The sequence below is a fragment of the Terrapene carolina genome, unplaced genomic scaffold, assembly GCF_002925995.2.
Source record: "Terrapene carolina triunguis isolate 2854851 unplaced genomic scaffold, T_m_triunguis-2.0 Scaffold706, whole genome shotgun sequence".
NCBI classification, from domain to species: Eukaryota; Metazoa; Chordata; order Testudines; family Emydidae; genus Terrapene; species Terrapene triunguis.
Window position 1 is genome coordinate 1596426 of NW_020665057.1, and position 21304 is coordinate 1617729.

At 43.5% G+C, this 21304-nt stretch overlaps 1 protein-coding gene across 2 annotated transcripts in view; it reads left to right on the forward strand.

Annotated features, from left to right (window-relative positions):
* NFKB1 (nuclear factor kappa B subunit 1) overlaps nucleotides 1-21304 on the forward strand; it is a 79971-nt gene that overhangs the window by 24625 nt on the left and 34042 nt on the right. For both annotated transcript variants that reach the window (XM_024211736.1, XM_024211737.1), the window contains exons 4-8: nucleotides 5102-5139; nucleotides 8517-8615; nucleotides 18696-18844; nucleotides 19507-19670; nucleotides 20549-20707. In XM_024211736.1, coding sequence (XP_024067504.1) covers nucleotides 5102-5139; nucleotides 8517-8615; nucleotides 18696-18844; nucleotides 19507-19670; nucleotides 20549-20707 — 609 coding nt within the window. The remainder of the gene's footprint in view (nucleotides 1-5101; nucleotides 5140-8516; nucleotides 8616-18695; nucleotides 18845-19506; nucleotides 19671-20548; nucleotides 20708-21304) is intronic.

The following is a 21304-nucleotide window of genomic DNA, read 5'->3' on the forward strand; positions in this document are numbered from 1 at the left end:
TGTGTGTGTGTGTGTGTGTGTGTGTGTGTGTGTGTGTGTGTGTGTGTTTAAGAAGTTCCTTGGCTTTAACTGTCATGTGGTCCCTGAAGAGAGAAACTATAAACCAGAGTGCCCACAAGGTTAGACCTCTGGGAAGAGCATTTATAAGCTACAGGGGCGATCTGGAGGGCTGAGGCACTGATTCCAGGGTGTAGGCATCTGGTTGGTGGGGTCCCACTGCCAATGGGGTGTCAGACAGGAGGTGCTCACCTGGGAGTGCACATGAGTGACCCAGAACTAGAGACCGTAATCAGTCACTGCCTGGACCCAAGGAACTTAGCAGCACATGGGATCCAAAGGGTGGGTCCAATACAGCAGCCTGGTCACCATCCAGAAGTCAGGGCTATCTCAGGGGCTAAAATTAATTGTTTCAGGCACTAACTAGCCAGGCTTTTGGCTAGGAAAATCCACCAGTCCTGCAACTCTGCCAGCCTTACCTGGGTAGTGCCTGGGTGAAACCTTCCAATCTCACAAACCCCATTCTGCTTGGCATTTCTGTGGTGGGAGGGATTAAGGAAGTGGCCCTATCCTGAAGATTGGTACTCCTCCAGAAAGTGTGTGCAGGAGCAGGCTCTGAGAGAAAAAGAAGGAGTGTGTAGCAGTGAGAGGTGGCAAGAAGCATGAGGTCTGTGACTCAAGTGTGAGAGGAAGGAAGGAGAGTGAAGAAACACAGCAGTTGAAGGCGATGAGGGAAGTAGGCCTATGACTCAGGCAGGAGGGCAGGTAGCGGGATGAAGTTAGTCTGAACTGAGTGAGGCGAGAGGAAGGAAAAAGAAGTTAGGTAGATAAGTAGGTTCAAAATCAAAATGTTGCCGTCCTGCCCCAAAATGTATCCATGTTAGGTGGATGTTAATTTCAAATACAAAGCCTTCCTGTTTGCAGTGGGAGTGTCAGGCAAATCATGAGGAATTGTGATGTTAGAACTTGGCCTTCTGTGGGAGTGAAATTCATCCCTTTGCAGAGGGCTAAAGCACCACTTAAGTGGTGCATTCGCTACACAGGGGTGAATTTCATCCAAACAGCATAGAATTCTGGGCAAGATACACTAACTATAGGTTATGCATTTTGAAAATGTAGGAGTGCAAACAAAGGTTGACATATTTAGTGGTTGATTTGCTGCTGTGCTTTTTTGTGCCCGATTAACATTTATAAATTATTCGTTTGTTAGAATGAAATGTGCAGGAGACAGAGCTTTCTTGATAGCTGGTACCAATTTGTCAAAAAAAAAATCTCTCATGAACTGAAGACCATCACAAGTCTCCACACCTTCTGCTCCAGCACACCTCTTCAATGTGCCTATATTCTCAAAGCAGTTTCTACATATTAAAATAATCACAACTCAAAAACTCTTCCCTAAACAAAACACTCCACTGCACACATTCTCTCCCCAGGGGAGATTTGAGAGAAAGAATGACCCACACAGGACAAATGTTAGCCACATTGTTTGATGCATTTCTGGAAGGAGTTCAGACACTATAATGATGAGCGTGGTTTAAGAACCCGTATATAATAAAATATAATCCTTTCTAACATTCAAAATAAAATGACTAGGGCATTAATGTTTGAAAGTCAATTAACATGCTTGCTCTTTATTTTTAAATAACATTTCTAAATACACATAACAGTACTACATCAGAATGACTTATTTCTGCAGGGTTTTGTTTTTTTTCAGTCAATCAGGTTCAACAATCTAATTTTTACTGGTGGTAAGAAGGTGCAACTCCAGGCCTATTTTGTTTAAATAAAGCTATGATTCATGTAATCTGACTAGACTGTAACAAGCCATTTAGCCAACCTTGCAACATTTCCGATAGCTTTTTCTTTTTGCTTTCTCTCAGTATTAATATGTGAGGCGTCCAAAGTCATGTTCTGCCTTAGTATTTTTGTCTACTACTATTAGAACGTAGTTCAAAAGGAACCCACTGTTACAGACAAAGAGAATAAGCAAAATGGTATATCACTCTTTATCTATTAAAACTTTTAGTAAACAAAACGTTCAGTTGTGTTCTAGAATGCCAGCAAAACGTTTAATTGGATAGGAAGAATATAAACCCAATTTCCATATTTATTACTTTGGCCAACTTAAATATTAGTTTGTGTTATAGTTAGTTGCATGTAAAAGGAGCTTTAGATTCAAGATTGTCATTGCTAACCTTTGTAATATATCTTTGGCATGAAGGCAATTGCTGAGTCAACTGATTTTGACAGATAAGCAATGAGGGCTCCTAATATATCTGCCAGTTAGAGTATTTACCAAGATTCCCTTTTTAGAGAAGATTGTGTGATATCTTTATTTAAGGAATAAAAAGCTATTTTACTAAAATTGAATGGTCTCAGTGCCTGGGTAAGACATAACACAATCACACTACTACAGAGAAATGAATCCTATAGTATTTTAACCAGTCAGTGAACATCAGGTTGCAAAAAGATTAATGGTACTCTTCTAAACTGCCCCCACAAGAGATGTCAAAACAACATGCCACTTGTGGTGAATTGTGCAGTTGTTCAGAATATGGTCATGCATGCTCTGATGAGGTCCTGGATCTTGTTATCTCCTCAGTGGGGTATGGAAATACCCATAGGCCCTGCTAGATTACTGTGGTTTGGCTCATTTTGGTGGGGTTCTGGTGTCCTGGCGGGCTCTGTTAGACTTTTTGGACTTGTCTTTCTCTTGGCTGTTGAAAAAAAAAAAAAGTGATGGTAACCACTTGTGGCTCCAAAATGATATACAACTCATAGTAGATTGTGCAGATCTTCCTAAAATTATTCTCTTATATTACAGACTTTGATAAACAGCTGATTGTTAACATTATTAACATTTAAACGTTATCATTGGTCATATGAGTTAACACCTCGTTAAGATGAAGGGGCAGTTTACACCTCTCAGAAATGTTTTTTTCAGGCTCTCTGAAACTCATGAAGGCATCCCTGCATCAGTAACACTTAGTTCACATTATTAAAATTATCTTCACAGCCATAAGGGCAAGAGATGAACTTTCTCTTTTCACAGCTGAGAATCTGAACGAGATGGCAAGCAGGGGTACGCCTTAGCTCTATGTACCTCCCTCCAATTTAAGCCCTGATTAGACCGAATTCTGTGTTCAGATGCCATGCAATGAATGACTTCAATGAGAATTTCTCACATAGGGCCTGCTCCAAGGCCATTGAAGTCAATGGAAAGATTCCCGTTGATTTCAATGAGCTTTGGATCAGGCTTATTAGGGTCAAATTGACCTCTCTTCAGAAGACCAGCATGAGCCTTTGCATCACTTAGGTCCTCCAAACAAGGCTTGGCTTAAGTAGGATTTAAGTGGTGCATAGACCTTGTACTGGCCCAGTGCTCAGGGGTGGATTTAACCCATTGCATCTGATGATGGACCACTTAAGTCAGTTGGAGTCTGACATTATTAGTTGAGCAGACCCATATACCTGATGTCAGAAACTGGCTCATGAGTAAAATTTTTGAAAGTGTATACAGGACGTAGGAGCCTAAGTCCCATTTTCAGGAGTGAGTTAGGCACTTAGGACAGGATTCATGACGGGGACTTAAGGACCTAATTCCACGTTAGTAAACTTAAGTTCAAAATTTAGATCCTCAAAAATCTGGCTCAACTGCATCTAACCCTCTAGATGCCCAAAGTCCTTAGGCACCTATGCTTCCACTGGTAAAGTCCCCACGGTGCTTACATTTCTGGCAGTGGGCAAGTGCATAGCCACCTGACACCACTGAGCAGCTTGGCACCTAACTAACACTCCATAAACTAGGCATTCCCCAGCCTATCTTGCCTGTGGGACCTGTTCTGGTGGACATGCTCAGATGCTGCTTTAGAGCACAGGATCAGGCTCGGGATACACAAAACACAGCCATAGGAGGAGGTGATAAAGTATGAAATAGTCATTAGAGCAGAGACTGGAACTTGCATCTCCTACCTCCCAGGGGAGTGCCCTGTTAGTCAACCTCTCATTTTCTCTGGTGCAATGAATATTTAATTATTTCATACCAAGCGGAATGGCTTCAACAGGAGAGACTGAGAAAGCCCCACCATAGAATGCCCCATAGCCTAGTGGTTAGGGCATTCACTTTGTGGGTGAGTGACCTGGTTTTAAATCTCTGCTCCACATTGGGCAGAGGGGGGAATTGAACTGGGGTCTCCCACATCCCTACTGAGTGCTCTAACCTGTAGGCTAAAGTTTACAAGCAGCCGCCTCTGTTTTTCTTGAAAAATATTTGACCTAGAATACATGCCTAATTCCAGGAAAGGGTTCACAGCTGTTAATACCAAGTCCAGGGAGGTGCCATCCTTTGGCCCGGAGTTGGGATCCTTAGCTCCTTCAGGGGGCAGGGCTTTGGCCACCCACCTCTCTTTGGCATTTCCTACTAGCCTGCTTAAGCAGCTTCCTGGCTTCTGTGAAGCTCTTTTTAGGCACCTAGCTCTCCCCGAGGTGTTGTGTATGGAGCCTGGATGCCTAGCTCAGGATTGTGAATTCCACTTGCTGGCAGGATGCTAAAACATTGCAGGTCTCAGCCTTAGCTCCCTTTGTGAATCCCACCCTTTAAAGCTTAAGGCGATGTCTACACTGCACACCGAACAACAGCGCGGCTGTGCCGCTGCAGCCGCACCATTGTAAGGTGTGCTGTGTAGCTGCTCTTTATCCCCGGGAGAGAGCTCTCCCGGTGACAAAATAAAATCACCTCCAACAAGGGGCGGTAGCTTTGTCCACGGGAGCGCAGCTCCTGCCAACGAAGCACTGTCCACACCGGTGCTTTTCATCGTTAAAACTTTTGTCATTCAGAGGGGTATTTTTTTCACACCCCTGAGTGACAAAAGTTTTGACAACGAAAGTGCCAGTATAGACAAAGCCTCAGTCTCATTGAAAGTCAATAGGATGTCAGCTCCCAAGTGCCCAAGTCACTTTTCAAAATAAAACTTAGGTTCTTAGGCATATTTGAAAATTTTAGCCCATGTCTTTTTAGAACATCTGCTTTAGCCCTCTGACTTCTTATGTGTGATGCTGATGTAAATCAGAGGTGCATTATTATTTTTCTTCTTTTTATTACCAGATGGACCATATCTTCAAATCATAGAACAGCCTAAACAGGTAAGAGGAATACTGCATTTTGAAAATATTTTGGGTAGTTGTGGCAGCATATTGTCTGAGTACCGATGTAATCCAAGATGGAGGGATACTGAATAATCTATCTCATTGTAAAGCATTTTGAACCAATAAGAAGTGTGGTGCATTATTAGCTGGGTTCTGTTTTGTTTTTTACGCTTTTATAGCAAGGTTGTTTCCTGTTTTGTTCGGTTCTTATCTCTAGTCATCTGTCTGGAAGTGTCACAGGGCAAAAAAAATCTGAGGGTTATATTAAATGTATTTTACTAAAGGTAGAAAACATTTCCATCTAGGAATGAGCCTTAAAATAGATTATGATAGGAAAATATCCCGATGTTTGAAACAAATATGAGTCAATGAAATATTTCTGGAAAATTTGTAGTTTTTTTTTAATATTTCTTGCTAAAATGAAAAATAAAAATAACAAATATAATGGCCCTTTTCCGCACTCTTTCCAAAACCCTTGCAGGAAATTTTAACTCATGATTTGTGTAGTCCTGTGAGATTCCTTTTGTCACACACTTGGTAATGCTGAATACCCCAAGAATAAATTAAGGTAATTTGGGGATGCAATTTTTGTACAAGTGTAACACCAACAGACCCTGGTCGTCAGCAGGTGGGATCAAACCTGGGACCTCAGTGCATGAGCCTCTACTGCATGAGCTAGAAGCCCTATGGCTTTTAGCTAAGGCTATAGTAGACTCATTAACTCTAAGTGGTCTCGGTGCCACTAGAGGGGACAGAAACCACACCCAGGAGGTGTGTGGGTTACACAAGCACAGAACAACACTACTTTTCACTCCTCTGTCAGTATGATTTTCATCTCATTGCACTACTTGGGCTTCATGCAGGTAAAGTGTATGGGAGTTGCTGGGGATGGAAACCACCTTCCCACCCAGAGCAAAGGTGCAGAGTGTTCACTGTGACTGATACTCCAGCATTTCTGTTGGAATTGTGGCTTCAGCCCTTCTAAGGCATTTGCACATAATCCTACATGCAGTGATTCCTCCCTTGGCCAATACAATACTGAGGCCCTTTTCCTACCCCTCCTACACAGTCACATACAAGGCCAGATTGTGATGCTCTTGTGTGGGTGCATAGGGAGATGGAAGTGACCAAAGATTGCCCCACCACAGGCATACCCCGTGTAAAGACCTGTCACAATACAATCTGTGCACTCAGGACTGCAGTGACTGCTCACTCCATGCACATCTAGAGACATACATCAGCCCAAAGGAAGTTGAGGGGAGGTGGGTCCCTGACCCCACCCCTAGCTTTGCACCAGGCTGGCCTGGCACACCAGGGGGATGCACACTGCACTCAGTGAAATGTGCATGCTCCGTGCACCTGGAGTTCTGGGAGCAATTCTGCTTCTCATGTGGTTCTGAATCATCCCAAACGCCAGGCTGTGCCTTAAATACATGATTGGGTCTACAGTGTGCAATGGCTGTAAAATGGCCACCCCACCCATGGCTCCCATTGTAGAGAGGCCCCAAGGCGCACCAGACAATTTAAGGTTTGTAGTGTGACTATGCGGGGTGAGCCATGGACAGAGCACTGTGCAGGCAGTCTCATCACTGGCCCCACATAGGTCAGTCATGGGGACAGGACAATGCCAGGTAGGGAAGGTTATACAGGCAATTACATGGATCCAGCGGCCTTGGCAGTTTGCAGTGGCTTCGGTGTGGCTGTTCTGCAATCCTAGCCCTAGGTTCAGGAGTGAATTTCAGCCCTGGCTGCCACAACCCCAACCCTCACTTGGGCGCTTCACCAGCAGAAAGCCCAATTGCTCTGCCTTAATGCGTTGAAGTGAATTTTAACTTTCGTGTTTCATGATTATCAGTCTGTTCTGTGGGTATGTGAGTGAAAGTCAAACACTGTATAAGGCACAAGTATTTAAACAGCAAAGACTTTAGCAGGATAGATATTGCGGAGGCTTTGAGGTTGATTACTCATTTTAAGAGCAATTGTGTGAGCATTGTGAATAACTGTGGGCTGACAAACACTTACATTCAGAGGAACCTGGTGTCAGATGTCTGCAGCCTGATTCTGCCAGGCAAATGTTGTCTGATTAAGGCTACAACCATATAGTTGACACTACTTGGCAGACTGCTGCACTTCCTAGAATCACACTGAACTCAAAAGAGCTCTGTCAATCACAGGATTGGGGCCTAAGAGGGGAAACCTTCCTGACTGAAAGTATAAGAGAGGTAGTGCCATTTGTAATACTACAGTTAAAGGTGTATTAACATTTCTTTGTAGTGGATCCTATTAAATACTACTCTCTCCCAAATCCCCCCTCCCAGGTGGCTTTCATTTTCAGTAGTTTTTTTTCCATCCCTGGTATGTCAATGACTATAGCAATTACTTAGAACCATCTTGTTTAAATTTCTCTTTGATAGAATAAATCCTTTAAAATTTTATATGTTTATTTACTTCACTGGGGTTATGCTGATTTATACATTTTGAGGATCTGACCCATGTGTATATTCTTAACCTTAGAATCGCAGATAAATTGTGTTATCTCAGATATGATGGTGTAGTTATTGTTGGTAAAGGCTGACTTTCCAGTGGCAATCACTGTATGCTGGCAGAGTTCCTTTGCAAAAATTGTCAGTGTCTGCTCATGTTTTATGTCCAGTGTAAAAGTAATCTAATCATAAAAGTGAATTATTTTGTGCAACTTTCTTAACCTGGACACTTCCTACTCCTTTCCCCCCATTTACAGAAATAAATAATGGGGGAAATAAAGGAAAAGTGTTCATAAATACAGCACACCGAATCTCATGGATTTCAGTTCACGAGAACTTTCTGTATTTTTGAATTTGCTTTTGTTCCTATATGAAACAAATTTCTTGGCAAACTGAAGATCCCTGGAAAACTTGTTTTAGAAATACCAAAATATGATGTTCCTGAAATGAAATGTGAAATTGACATTCTTGTTGGTTTCATGGCTGCTATTCTGTGAAAGGGAGAAGAGCTCTTTCTTTCCCTGCCCCCTTCACCTTCCCTGCACTGTTGGGGCTCCTGTTTTATCTCTGCCCATCTCCTGACTGCTACCATGATGTCTTCAAGAGTGTCTTCACTATTCTAAATCCTTCATCCACCTTCTGACTGGTTTCTGGGGTGCAAAGAGATCTCTGCACCTAAGTCCATTTATTATAATCACATTAGCATTGGGAGAAGAGATTCCAATTGCCGCTATGTGTGTGAATGAGAATAAAACTGTTTGCCACCCATGTAGAAGTATCCAGAGAGTGTTTCAGGAATTAGCAGCCATAACATTTCAATTTGTCAATGGATAGTTGTTTTAAAATGATGATTTTCAAAGTTTCTTTATTTTTTTTTTTAAATCTCCACAGAGGGGGTTTCGTTTCAGATATGTGTGTGAAGGGCCATCACATGGTGGACTTCCGGGTGCTTCTAGTGAAAAGAACAAAAAATCATACCCTCAGGTCAAAGTAAGTTCATAAATTATTAATTATTTAACAATATGATTGTGAGTGCCTTACATAGGATTGGTTTGTACATCACCATAAATCTATTTGAAGTTATTGAGATGAACTGTGTATTTCAATGCCCGTTTTTAAACTGAGAGACTGTAATGCACATAAATAAGGCACTAGCTGGGTTTTTGTTTTTGGCAAGTGAAAATCCATCCTGTGAATTAAAAAGAATCTGCTGAATGTCTCTGGTCCTTCACACTCCAAGCTTGTGCATTTGAACTGCTAAGTTTTTAAGCGTGGAAATTAGCACAGGGCTTCTGAAACTACTTTCCCCCCCCCCCCCTTAAAAGAAGGGGTAGGTAGTCTTTCCAGATGTTTGCTTTTGCTCCCTGTTGTGGTAGTGGTTGAAAGCACATAATGCAGCTAATGCTCCTGGGCCCAGGTTTTTAAAAAATGGCTGCCTAACGTTAAGCTCAGTGCAAAGACAGATTGACTTTAACAGGAGTTGGATCAGGCTTACAATGCAGTATTTCCTAAGCAGCTTTGTCTTTATTATTAAAAACCATCAACCAAAGAAAAATACCTATGCAAATGCAATGTTAGGGTTGAGATTATAACAGAACTAAAGTTAGGAAACCTCCAAGCTTAAGGCTCCCTCAGCAATCACGTTCTCCTTGCATTGCAGGGGAAGGGTATACTATATTTTATTTTGAGCTTTCTGAGCTCATGAATTAAGAGCCATTGAGTTTAGTGAAGAAAGAATTAATTTGCTCTTTATGAGGTAATATCTAATGCAGTGGTTCCCAAATTACCCATAGCAATACCACTCACAAAAGTCTCTATCAATATGGCAGTGTGTATTTTCTGAATTGTTCCATTAGAGATTTCCCCATTAAGAGTGAGAATTAATAGCTTTTAATTCATGAGTTCTTTCCCCCTTCCTACTCCTTAGTGTGCTAAAGGTGAGCTTCTGTGCTGGACCATGCTCACCATCCATTCAGGTGCACATGCTCTGCTCTTCTGTGAATCTTGGGAGAGACTAGGGTTTGGAACAACTATATCTCCACCATGAGTGAGAACGAGCATCACTCAATGTAATCAGCTCTGGCTGTTGTAACCTCGGATGTTAGTCTGGTAAATTAGAAATCATAGATTTAATGTAGCCTTGCAAAGCTATTCTGAAAAGTTATCAGCTCTGGCAAAGAATCTACTCACTCTCCCTTTCACATGATGATGGTGATGAGACAATGAACAAGGTTTCATTTGCAGGTTTAAATATAAAATTACTTATCCCAATAGTGGGATCTTTCAAGGCTGATCCAATATATCTTGATAATTGATAAGATTTAAACTGGTGGAGTACATAGTAATACTGGAGCTCGGATAGTAGTATATGCAATGGGAAGCAATGTGTGGAAAGGATTTAGTCAGAAAACAAACTAAAAGACAAAATGTCAAGTAATTCAGTCTTTCCCATGGGTCCCATCTGCGTTTTTGTTTTTTTTTTATTCCTGGTACAAGTCACCACCCGGCAAAACCTTGTGGGAGAGGCTGGCAAAGGAACGAAGTTCCTCCTGGCCACTGCCTGTTAGTGCCTGTTTTTGATTCAAGTTGTGCCAGTAAAGAGAGACGTGTTTCACTCCTTTTCCCATCAGCCTCCCTTGCGTTTTGTCAGAGGCTCCTTTCCTCCTCACAACTGAGCTGATCTCGAGGAACCCAATTGAATATTCAGGAACAATAGTCTATAAAAAATAAAGAGGGAGTGCCAGCACCTTGGGTGTGCTGCTGCGGTAGATGTGAATCACTTCTGATGTGCACAGCTGTCTTAAAGCATCTGCAGGAGCCTTGGCCAGCTCAGCACTGGTCCAGCTGCAATAATCTATGCTGACTAGCAATAGCCCCTACAAGACATTCTGGCAGCCAGAAATTGCCAAGACATAGGGAAACCCCTGCAGTACCCCCATTTGAAGAATCATAAAATTGTAGATTTTAAGGCCAGAAGAAGGAGCATTACGTTGACATAGTCTGACCTCCTGCATAACATAGACCACAGGAACTTACAGGAATAACTGGGTGAAATCTGTATCAAGTGCAAAACTTCCAGCTGAGCTGGAGCATATCTCTTAGTATAAGTCTACACTGCAAAATTAACTTTGGTTAGCTAACCCCCATTAGCTAACTCAGGTTAAAATAGCTATGAAGACATAGTGACTTGGTTTTTAACTCTGGTTAATGGCTCAAGTTAAAGTCCATTGTGTGCCTGGGGTTGAACTAGAACTGTTAACTGAGTTAAAAGCCAACTTGCCGTCTTCACTGATTTTTTTACATAAGTTAGCACCCAGGGATCTGGCACTTTTAGTCTATAAGAAATAGAAATGAGTAACCCAGCATCTCAGGGCAAGCCGGTTATGGGACCGCCCCCTAAAACAGCAGAGCATCCCCACTCCCCGGACTGCAGGTGTTGGTCCCCATCACCGCAGCCTTGGTCCCCGGTTAGAAGACACAGGTCCCTGATGCCAAGGTCTCCACCTGCAAGGCACGGGACACCTGAGTCACGACACCAATCCCTGTATCCATGGTACTGTCGGGCATCCCACCAGAGTTCGCCACTGCGTAGCTCTCTGTCGCCTAGGCAGTCTCCCAGGCGTCAATCCCCCTCAGTGTGGGATCGTTTCCGGTCACGACACCGGTCTCCAGCTCCCTGGTACCGCTCTTCGGGCAGCGTTGGTCCTCACCCTGTCCTTACCGGTCACCAACGAGGGTCAGTGGGCAGACTCAGGCATCTACGGCTCCTCCCTGGTCATTGGAAGGGCAATGGTCCGAGCCTGAAGGGGAGTTCAGCCCCTCACCTATAAAAGGTGAAATGCTACCGACCCGCAAGAGCAGCACGGCTCCTGAGCAGCGGCATGGAGGCAGGGGCAATGGCCTGCTCAGTGGCAGTACTGGAACCCAGGGGCTGTACCTGTTATGCCAGTCCCGTACTCCCACCGTTCCTCCCAGGCCACATCAGACAAGCTGCCCCTGACACAGCTGGCACCCAGTCAGCACAGTGCTGAATCTGATGCGGGGGTGACACAGCGGGCCCCGATGAGCAAGGGGAAGCCACCCCTCCCCCTGCCATGCAGTCATCTTCTTTGTGTCCGGACAAAGCGGCAGCGGGCCCCTCACAAATGAGCAGCTCCCCCGACGACTTCAAGGAGCACCAGCCTTGCTCAAAAGAGTGGTTGCCAACCTGAACTTGGAGGTTGAGGCGTTAGCAGAGGAGTCTGACAACCTCTTTAATGTTATACCCTCCTCCACCCTGGGCCGGGTCACGTTGCCCGTCAACCCAGGGATCCTTAAAATTGCCTAGTCTGTGTGGCAGACCCCCTCTTCCATTCCACCTACCTCCAAGAAGGCGGAAAATAAGTACTATGTCCCCACAAAGGGGGTTGAGTACCTGTATACCCATCCTCCAGCGGGATCCTGGTCGTGTCTGCCGTCAATGAAAGGGACAGGCAGGGACAGGCGAGCGCCACGCCAAAAAATAAAGATGCCAAGAGGCATCTGTTTGGCCGGAAAATGTATTTGACAGCCAGCCTGCAAGTTTGGATGTCTAACTATCAGGTCCTGCTAGGCAGGTACAACTTCAACCTGTGGGACTTCATCACAAGTTCAAGGAGGGCCTTCACAGGACCGAGCCCAGGAGTTCGTTGCCTTGGTGGACGAAGGCAAAGCAGTGGCGAGAGGCACCCTCCAGATGGCCTGGGACGCTATGGACTCGGTGGCCAGGGTATTCACCTCCGCGATGGTCATGAGACGCAGCTCTTGGTTACAGCCCCAGTAAGATGCAGACTACCCTTCAGGACCTTCCATTTGAGGGAGCCATGCTATAGATGACGCACGGCTCCACAGCCTTAAAGACTCCCATGCCACCCTCCGTTCCTTGGGCCTTCACATCCCTCAGCAGGCTAGAAAGCCTTTCTGTCCGCCTCCGTCAAGGTCCTGGGATGTCCCCCGGTCCATCTCCTACAGGAAGGACAGACACAAAGGATTTAAATGGCGTCACCTTTCATCTTCCTGTTCCTCTGCCCAGCTTGGTTCTTCCAGAGGCAAAGAAAGCCAGAAGCAGGCGTTTTGAGGACCAGAGCAACTTACCTGGCCAAATGGAAGCGGTTCACTTATTGGACTTCGGATAAAGGCATTCAGCTCAAGCGGGCCTCGCTGCAGTTGATCCTGGACTACCTTCTGCCTCTCAAGCTCCCAGGCCTGTCCCTTTCATCTATCAAGGTCCACTTGGCCACTGTTTCGGCCTTCCATCTGCCGCTTGAGGGTAGGTCAGTTTTCGCCAAGGACATGACTGCCAGGTTCCTCCTTGAGCATCTCTGCTTGCACATCAGGGACCCCATTCCACCATGGGACCTGAATCTTGTGCTGTCATGGCTCACAGGACCCCCCTTTGAGCCTCTGGCTTCCTGCTCTCTCCTTCTCTTGTCCTGGAAGGTCATGTTCCTAGTTGCAATAACATCCGCCTGCTGGGTCTCTGAGATTAGGGCGCTTACCTCGGAACCACTCTGAACAGTCTTCCGCAAAGACAAGGTCCAGGTGCGGCCACATCCGGCTTTCCTGCCCAAGGTGGTCTCACAGTTTCATACGGGCCAGGACATTTACTTGCCTGCCTTTTTTCCAAGCCGCGTAAAGAGGAGGAGGAGCATCGGCGGCATTCCCTAGACGTCAGGAGGGCACTAGCCTTTTACATTTAAAGGACCAAGTCATTTTGCAAGTCGATACAATTGTTCATCGCAGTGGCCAACAGGATGAAAAGTCATCCAGTGTCCGCTCAAAGAATTTCTTCTGGATCACTGCCTATATTCACTGCTGCTATGATCAGGCAAAGGTGCCACCTCCGGCAACGGTCACCGCCCACTCAACCAGGGCGCAAGCCTCTCTGGCAGCTTTCCAAGCCCAAGTGTCTATCCAGGAAATCTGTAGGGTGGCCACCTGGTTGGCCATCCACACCTTGAAGGCCCATTACGCACTTACCCAGCAGGCCAGGGATAATGCAGAGCAGTACTGCAAGCCGCTAAACTGTGGACTTCGAGCCCACTTCCAAAGACACTGCTTGTGAGTCACCTAGAATGGAATCGACATGAGCAAGCACTCGAAGAAGAAAAAACGGTTACCTACCTTTTTGTAACTGTTATTCTTCAAGTTGTGTCGCTCATGTCCATTCTATTACCCGCCCTCCTACCCCACTGTCGGAGTTGCCGGCAAGAAGGAACTGAGAGGGCCTAGGATCGGCAGCACCTAATAGACCAGTGCTTGAGCGTGGCACTCAAGAGGGCGCTACAGCCGATCCTTCGGGTACCGCTAAGGCAAAAATCTCCGACAACTGTGCACGTGAGCGCACACACCCAATAGAATGAACGTGAGCCACACGTCTCGAAAAACAACGAAAAGGTAGGTAACCGTTTTTTTTTAAAGCTGAGCTCCTAACTCTGTAATTTGGCACCTAAATAAGTTGCCTGATTTTCAGAGGCGCTGAAGACCTGCAGCTCCCATTGACTTCAATCAAATCAGGAAGCCATTTATATTTAGGTGCAAAAGTATGTACTCAGTTGTCTAAATTTTAGGCCCCCAAATTTTAGGGACACTGTCAACTGAAACTATCAGACTGTGGCCTAAAAATGTTTTACTTCTAAGTAACAGCTAAGGCTGTGCAAATCCTGCAAACACCTACACATGTGAATAACTTTACACACAGAAATAATACTCCCGTGTGTAAAGTTACTCACATTTTGAAGTGTTTGCAGAACTTGGGCCAAATGTTGCTATAACTGAAAGAGATTAGAAAGAAGGGGCGGAGTCTCAATTTTTAGTTTGTTGACTTCATGCATTTCACAGCACTTTGTGTAGTCGGTTTCACTTGCTTGTATGCGGTACAGAAAAACATCTTTAAAATAGGAAAATGTGATTTGTAAAGCATAAAAACTGCTGAGCAGACTCAGGGAGCTGTGAAGCCGTTGAAACTACTTTCAACGTAATGTTTTGAAATTCACTAACTCTCAAGATGTCCCTTTAATCTCTAAAACAAATCTGTCTCTTAAACAGAAACATCAGATAAATGTGACTATGCAGCATTTTTAACTTTATCAGATTAGGTAAACTGAACACTGCTTCCATATGGTGGATGCACAGCAAATACTGCAACTCTACTCTTACTGGGACTCCTTATTTTCTTTTTCTCTGTCTTTGATAGTAACTGGCTCCTTAGAAACCAAATATTTAATAATTTCCTTGTTTTTAACTGTACAGTAAAGTGACATTTAGATATTCTCGTAACAGCTGAACATTTCCTTCTTGCCACATTTTATTTTATCTATCTTGTTATGTTGGCACTAATCACTGAAGTATCTGAATGCCTCTAGATGTTCGGCACTGATACATTTTGTATAACTTTCTAGAAATAATGTACTTGTCAGTAATTAATGTCTGTAACTATTTTTGGAATTCTCAATGGAAAAAATTTGACGAGTACATATGCAAGTGACCTATTACCAGATTAAACTTAGAATTAATTGTGAAATACTGTGAATGGTGTCCACAATTCAAGAAGGTTATTGAAAAATTGGAGAGAGTTCAGAGTAGAGCCATGGGAATGGTTGAAGGCTCAGAAACCATGCCTTAAAATGAGAACCGCAAGGAGCTCAAGCTATTTATTTATGAAAGAGAAGACAATGGAGTGATCTGTTTATTTTATCAAAGAGAAGATTATAGGGTGACTTGATCAAACTCTGTAAGTAGCTACATAGGGAACAAAACTTTGATAATGGGCTCTTCAGTCTAGCAGACAAAGGTATAACATGATCCAATGGCTGGAAGTTGAAGGCAAACAAATTCAGACTTGAAATAAGGCACACATTTTTACCATTGAGGGCATAGGCGCCAACTTTCTCCGGCACCGGTGGGTGCCCGCCCTTTTCCCCGCCCCTGGCCCGCCCCCATTCCAACCCCATCCCCAAAGTCCCCGCCCTAACTCCTGCCCCTATTGGATCCCTTCCCCAAATCCCCACTCCGGCCCCGCCTCTTCCCCCAGCGCACCGCGTTCCCCCTCCTCTCCCCTCCCTCCCTGCCCCGCGAATCAGCTGTTTCGCGGCGCAAGCACTGGGAGGGAGGGGGGAGAAGCAGGACGCGGCGGCGCGCTCGTGGAGGAGGCGGAGGTGAGCTGGAACAGGGGGGTGGGGCGGGGCCACGGGGAGCTGCTGGTGGGTGCTGAGCACCCACCAATTTTTTTCCGTGGGTGCTCCAGCCCCAGAGCACCCACAGAGTCAGCGCCTATGATTGAGGGTAAATAACCATGTGGACAACTTACTCTAAGGCTTGTGGTGGATTCTCTATTGGCAATTTTTAAATCAAGAGTGGATGTATTTCTAAAATATATGTTCTAGTTCAAACTAGAATTAATTTGGGGAAGTCTATGGCCTGTCTTATGCCGGAGGTCAGACCAGATGATCACATTGCTCCCTTCTGGCTTTATGATCTAACAATCTATATACAAGTTACATTTTAGAGAACTCTGGCTTCTCTCCCTACGCAGATTACAAAGACTGTGTTGAGCTGAGTAAACCATGTGAAGATTACAATCTTGATACCACGGTAGTTAAATGTTCTGCTTTCAGATGTCTTGGAAAGTCCTTAAAACCCAGCAGCGCTAGATACGGTTTCACTGTGGTTTGAACAGCTGATACAGAACTGTCTTGAGCTATTCTGACACAAATATGGAACATGCACATTATTTATTATTTATCATTTATGGAGCAGTAGAGATACACAAGGCACTTTATAATAGTGAAAATGCATATGTCAAAAACAGGAAATATTGTGTCCTAGAGAGTTATTAATCATTATCATCATCATCATACTTGGGACATAAGTTGCAATTTTCATTCTCAAATCATTTTGTAAATGTTAATTAATAATCATCATACCTCTTTGAGGTTGACAAGTAAGTATTATCACACCCATTTAACAAACGAGGAAGATGAGGCCGTAACTTGGCCAAGGCTGTAGGTTGATTCACTATCAGAGTTGGGATTAGTTCATGTGTGCTAGTCTTATGTTTAGACCACATCATGCTCTTAAACTAGAGGCATTTTTATTGTACCGTACAGGTAAAACAAACAAGTAGCAGACAAGTGGGTTATGAGAGGATTTTCGCAGACACATGCTTCCTGGAACTGTTTAGCTTTTAGCCGTGAGTAGGCGGGAGTCATGTGGGAGGGCACTGGGCAAATGTTGAGACTGTTCCAAGTGTAATGGAGTGGAATCAAGAAGGGCTAAAGGAAACAAAAAAAAGTAAGCAACACATGTTAGAGTGGTGAAATAATGGTGAGTTCTGATTATCAGTCTTATCAATACAAGAAGCTGAAGTAATTTAGTCATCACTCTTACTGTACAGTAGAACCTCCATTTACAAAGTGATTTCCAGTGTGTTTCAGGCCTGAGAATGTGATGGGATGTCAAGTTGTTCTTCATCAACCTCACTTTCGTTATATGATTGTTATTTTTTCCTTCAGGAAGAATGGTTTGTATAACTGGTTGTTTGTCTAACTGTTTTTGTAAAATCGAGGTTCTACTGCATTTGTGTATGCTTATCCTTCAGTATCCTGGTTGATTAAATCTACATGTTTCTGTAATGCAAATGACTTCACCTGGGGCTAAATGTGAGAAAAGACTTCTTGATAAACTGGTTAGTTAATTAAGTGAAACTGTGGGAAGGGTGTTTAAGAAACAGTGGGCATGGGTTTGAAGATTTTACACTAAGTATAATTTAAAAGATGTAGATAATTGATAATCAGTTGATTAACACAGCTTGTGAGAGAAGCTAGTCAGAGATGTGAATGATATCAACAATAAAATAAAGCCCTTATAAAATTGTTATTTGATCAGTGCTTTTTAATTTGTACAATTTCTGTGGCATCTCTTGTTTTTATAACCATAATCTTTAATATTGTGTCAGAAAAAAAGATGTTGTGAGAAGCTAGGAGACGGAGTTAGACACAATTCTGCACCAGTGGTCCTACGCACTCAGTTTACCACGATCCCAATCCCGCAAAAACTTATGCATGTGCTTATCTTTTTTTTTCATGTGTAGTTCAGTGGGACTATGCACGTGAGTAAAAAAAACAAACCATGTGCATTAGTATTTTCAGGACTGGGCCTCGTGTATGAAGTGGAAGATGGTCCGGTTGTTAGGGTGCTACCTGAAAACAATATTCAATTCCCTGCTTTGCCACAGATTTCCTCTGTGATCGTTTGGGGAGTCTCTCTGCCCCTCAGTTCCCCATCTGTAAAATGGGGACAGTACTTCCTTGTCTTTTGGGGTGTTGTAAGGGTGTTGATTGTGAGTACTAAGATACTATGGTAATGGAGGCTATTGTAAGTGCCTAAGATAGATGCAGTTTTTTGAGCCAATGTAGAATACTTTCTTATGAACATAGAATAAATTCCATGCCAAATGTCTCTCTGAAAAAACCTCTGCCAAAGGGGGTTATTAGAATGAGAACACAGCATTGTAAAGAAAATGCAGTAATCTATATACTATTTCAATCTTAACTTTTTGAGAGCACTTTTACATTCTGCAAAACAGAGCATTTTCTTAATGCTAAACACATAACATTTTGCTGAGCTTCTTAACATGCTTTAATGTCTACTGAGAATGCAATCTACTGAATGGAATTTAACCTACTTAGCGCAAAAGGCCAAAGTGAAATATTTATTTATTTATTTTCTGGAAAATGGATATAAGTGCCTCTCTTGAACTGTTTTTCTCATTATTTTTGTTTTCACTCCTGCTATTTGTAAGTTGAGTTTAATTTATTTTTGTTGTATTTAATTTGAAAAAAAAAACCAGTTATTAAATTAATTGATAAGACTCTCCTCTTTGGTGACATGGGACAATCATTTTATCTTGTTTGTATTTCGTGAAGGAAGGAATGAAAACATATGAGCTGTATGCAGATTTGTTTGTGCTCAGATATCAAAGTGACAGAAAATACCTACTTAGAGTAATGGTAATGTTCTGTTTTTTAAAATATTTGTTATGCTTGTTTACAGATCTTCAATTATGTTGGGTCTGCAAAAGTAATTGTCCAGTTAGTCACTAATGGAAAAAACGTCCACCTGCATGCCCACAGCTTGGTGGGTAAATATTGTGAGGAAGGAGTATGCACAGTTAATGCAGGACCTAAGGACATGGTAGTAGGGTGAGTACACTGATATATCTGGCAAAGCTTGAGTATAAAAACTGTAACTGGTGAGACAAAAATTGTAAAGGTAAATCCAACCCAGGGCCATTAAATGAAGCATTTCACTTTCTGCTCTGTACTTTGCTCATACCTTAAAATGGAAAAATAAATGTGGTCTCAGTTTATCCCTAGTTAGAAGACACTGACATGTAGGAGATAGAGGGATTTTTGCACAGCAGTTAAAAAATATAGAAGACCACTGGTTTTAAAATCCAACTCTTCTCCCTACAGAATTCAGGAGTTTGAATATCTCTGGTTATGGCATTACCAAGATAGAGCAAGCATGCCAAATTTTCAAATATTGTTTCCTCAGTTGCATCCACAACATGAACACATGCACAAAATCAGTAACTGCTCATGCAAATGGGTACTTGTGTGTCAGGTTACCTGTTCTTTGCACCCCCATGACCACTGGCACACGGTGATTTAGGTTTTGCATATGCAGTGGATGCCCACACATTTTGTAAGTGCTGCTCGATCACCCACATTTGAAAATGTAGTCTTTCCATTGACTTCAATGGACTTTGGATCAACCCCAAGTGATTATGATTACAAAGAAAGACTGTGGGCAACTTCTGCATAAGGGACTAAGAAAATATTTCTCTGCTCATATTATGTAGGTTTCCAAACCTAGGGATACTTCATGTCACAAAGAAGAAAGTGTTTGAAACTCTGGAAGCACGAATGACAGATGCCTGTAAAAAAGGATACAATCCTGGGCTCCTAGTGCATCCTGAACTCAACTATATACAAGCAGAAGGTGGTGGAGAGAGACAACTAACAGGTGGGTGGGATGTTATCCATTTGATTGTCATGGATCTTGAGAACATGTGGTGTTGATAATAGATTTTGCTCCAAGAAACACAGATTCTCAGCCAGGATGATGTCTAAGTAGGCTCCCTAGGTAGTCTGCCCCCAGCAGTGTGTTTTGAGAGGTCCTTTGATTTTGGGATCTCCATTTCATCATGCATGGAGAACCAAACAACCCTCACTCCTAGATTTCAACAACATTTACAACTGTGCACGAGTTCCACCAACAATGCTGCCATCTTCAACCCGTTTAGTAGGCTGAGAAACTGAGCCACTTTATATTATCATGGAGAGCTATTGGATCCTTTAAGTGGTTGTAGGCAGAATGGAGCTCCTCCTGGGGAAAGATCGTCCCTGCTTTACACATGTACCTGCAAAACCTTGGGTCAGCATTGCTCCCAGATTGTTAATGAAAGACCGAAGGGCCAATCCAGCTCTGACTACGGCACAGCCAGAAGTTAGAGAATACTTACTTATTTTACTGTTGGTTATTGCCAGCTTCTAAATGTGGCAATTACTTTGCTTAAATAACTGCAGTATCTTATCCTTGTCCTCCTTTATCGTATTTCCACCCATTGTAAACTGTGCAGGGCCAGGACTGCGCCTTTTTCTGTATGTTTGCGAGATGTCTGGCACAATTTTGGGTGCAGTATAAATAATAATATGCAGGCAACTCCATTTATTACAAGTGCAGAATGCAGCGAATTACCCCTTTACTGTTTTCCAAATAAAAATAAGAATTGAAGCTAATGGTTAAAAAAAAACCAAAGCAGCTTTTATCAGTGCTTTTTGGAGGTAGAATTATTTTTCCCCCTGTTGTGTCAATTTATCTCTGCTATTGATTGGTTCTAGAGCGGGAAAGAGAAATCATCCGTCAGGCAGCCCTTCAGCAGACTAAAGAGATGGACCTCAGCGTGGTGCGACTCATGTTCACAGCCTTCCTCCCCGACAGCACTGGCAGCTTCACAAGAAGACTTGATCCTGTCATATCAGATGCAATATATGACAGCAGTAAGTACATTTGGCTTTCATGTTCTTTTTAACAGGTACGGGTCTTACTTGCCCTTTCTAGGAACATAGGCCATAGGAATCGCCAGACTGGATCAGACCCAAGGTCCAGTTAGTCTCTATCCTGTCTCTGACTGTGGCCAGTGCCACATGCTTCAGAGGAAGGTGTAAGAACCCCACATTAGGCTGATGTGAGATAATCTGCCCCTCACGTTGGGTGTCATCCAGGTCTCTAGTAGTAAGAGAGTGGCCTAAGCTCTGAAGCATGAGGTTTAATATCCTATAATGGGGTCCTTGGTGGGCCGAGGGACCTAACAGTTAGCATCCACTCATTTGTAGGCCAAATCCAACCCAGGGCCCTAAGTGGATCAGCAGTGTTTGGCCTCTGGGAGGAGCCCTCTGAGCGACCTTCCCTGGGTTGCTTCCTACCACTGCTTCCTTCCCTCAGCTTCTGCCCCCAGACAAGGAGAAAAGAACAAGGAAAAAGGAAACCAAACTGCCAGCCCCCGCTGGGCTCCGCGTACAGTCCTGTTTCTTCAAGGAGGCTTCTCCAGCCCCTTTTGGCAGGAGTCTTCAGGATAGGTTTGCACTCCTCCCCAT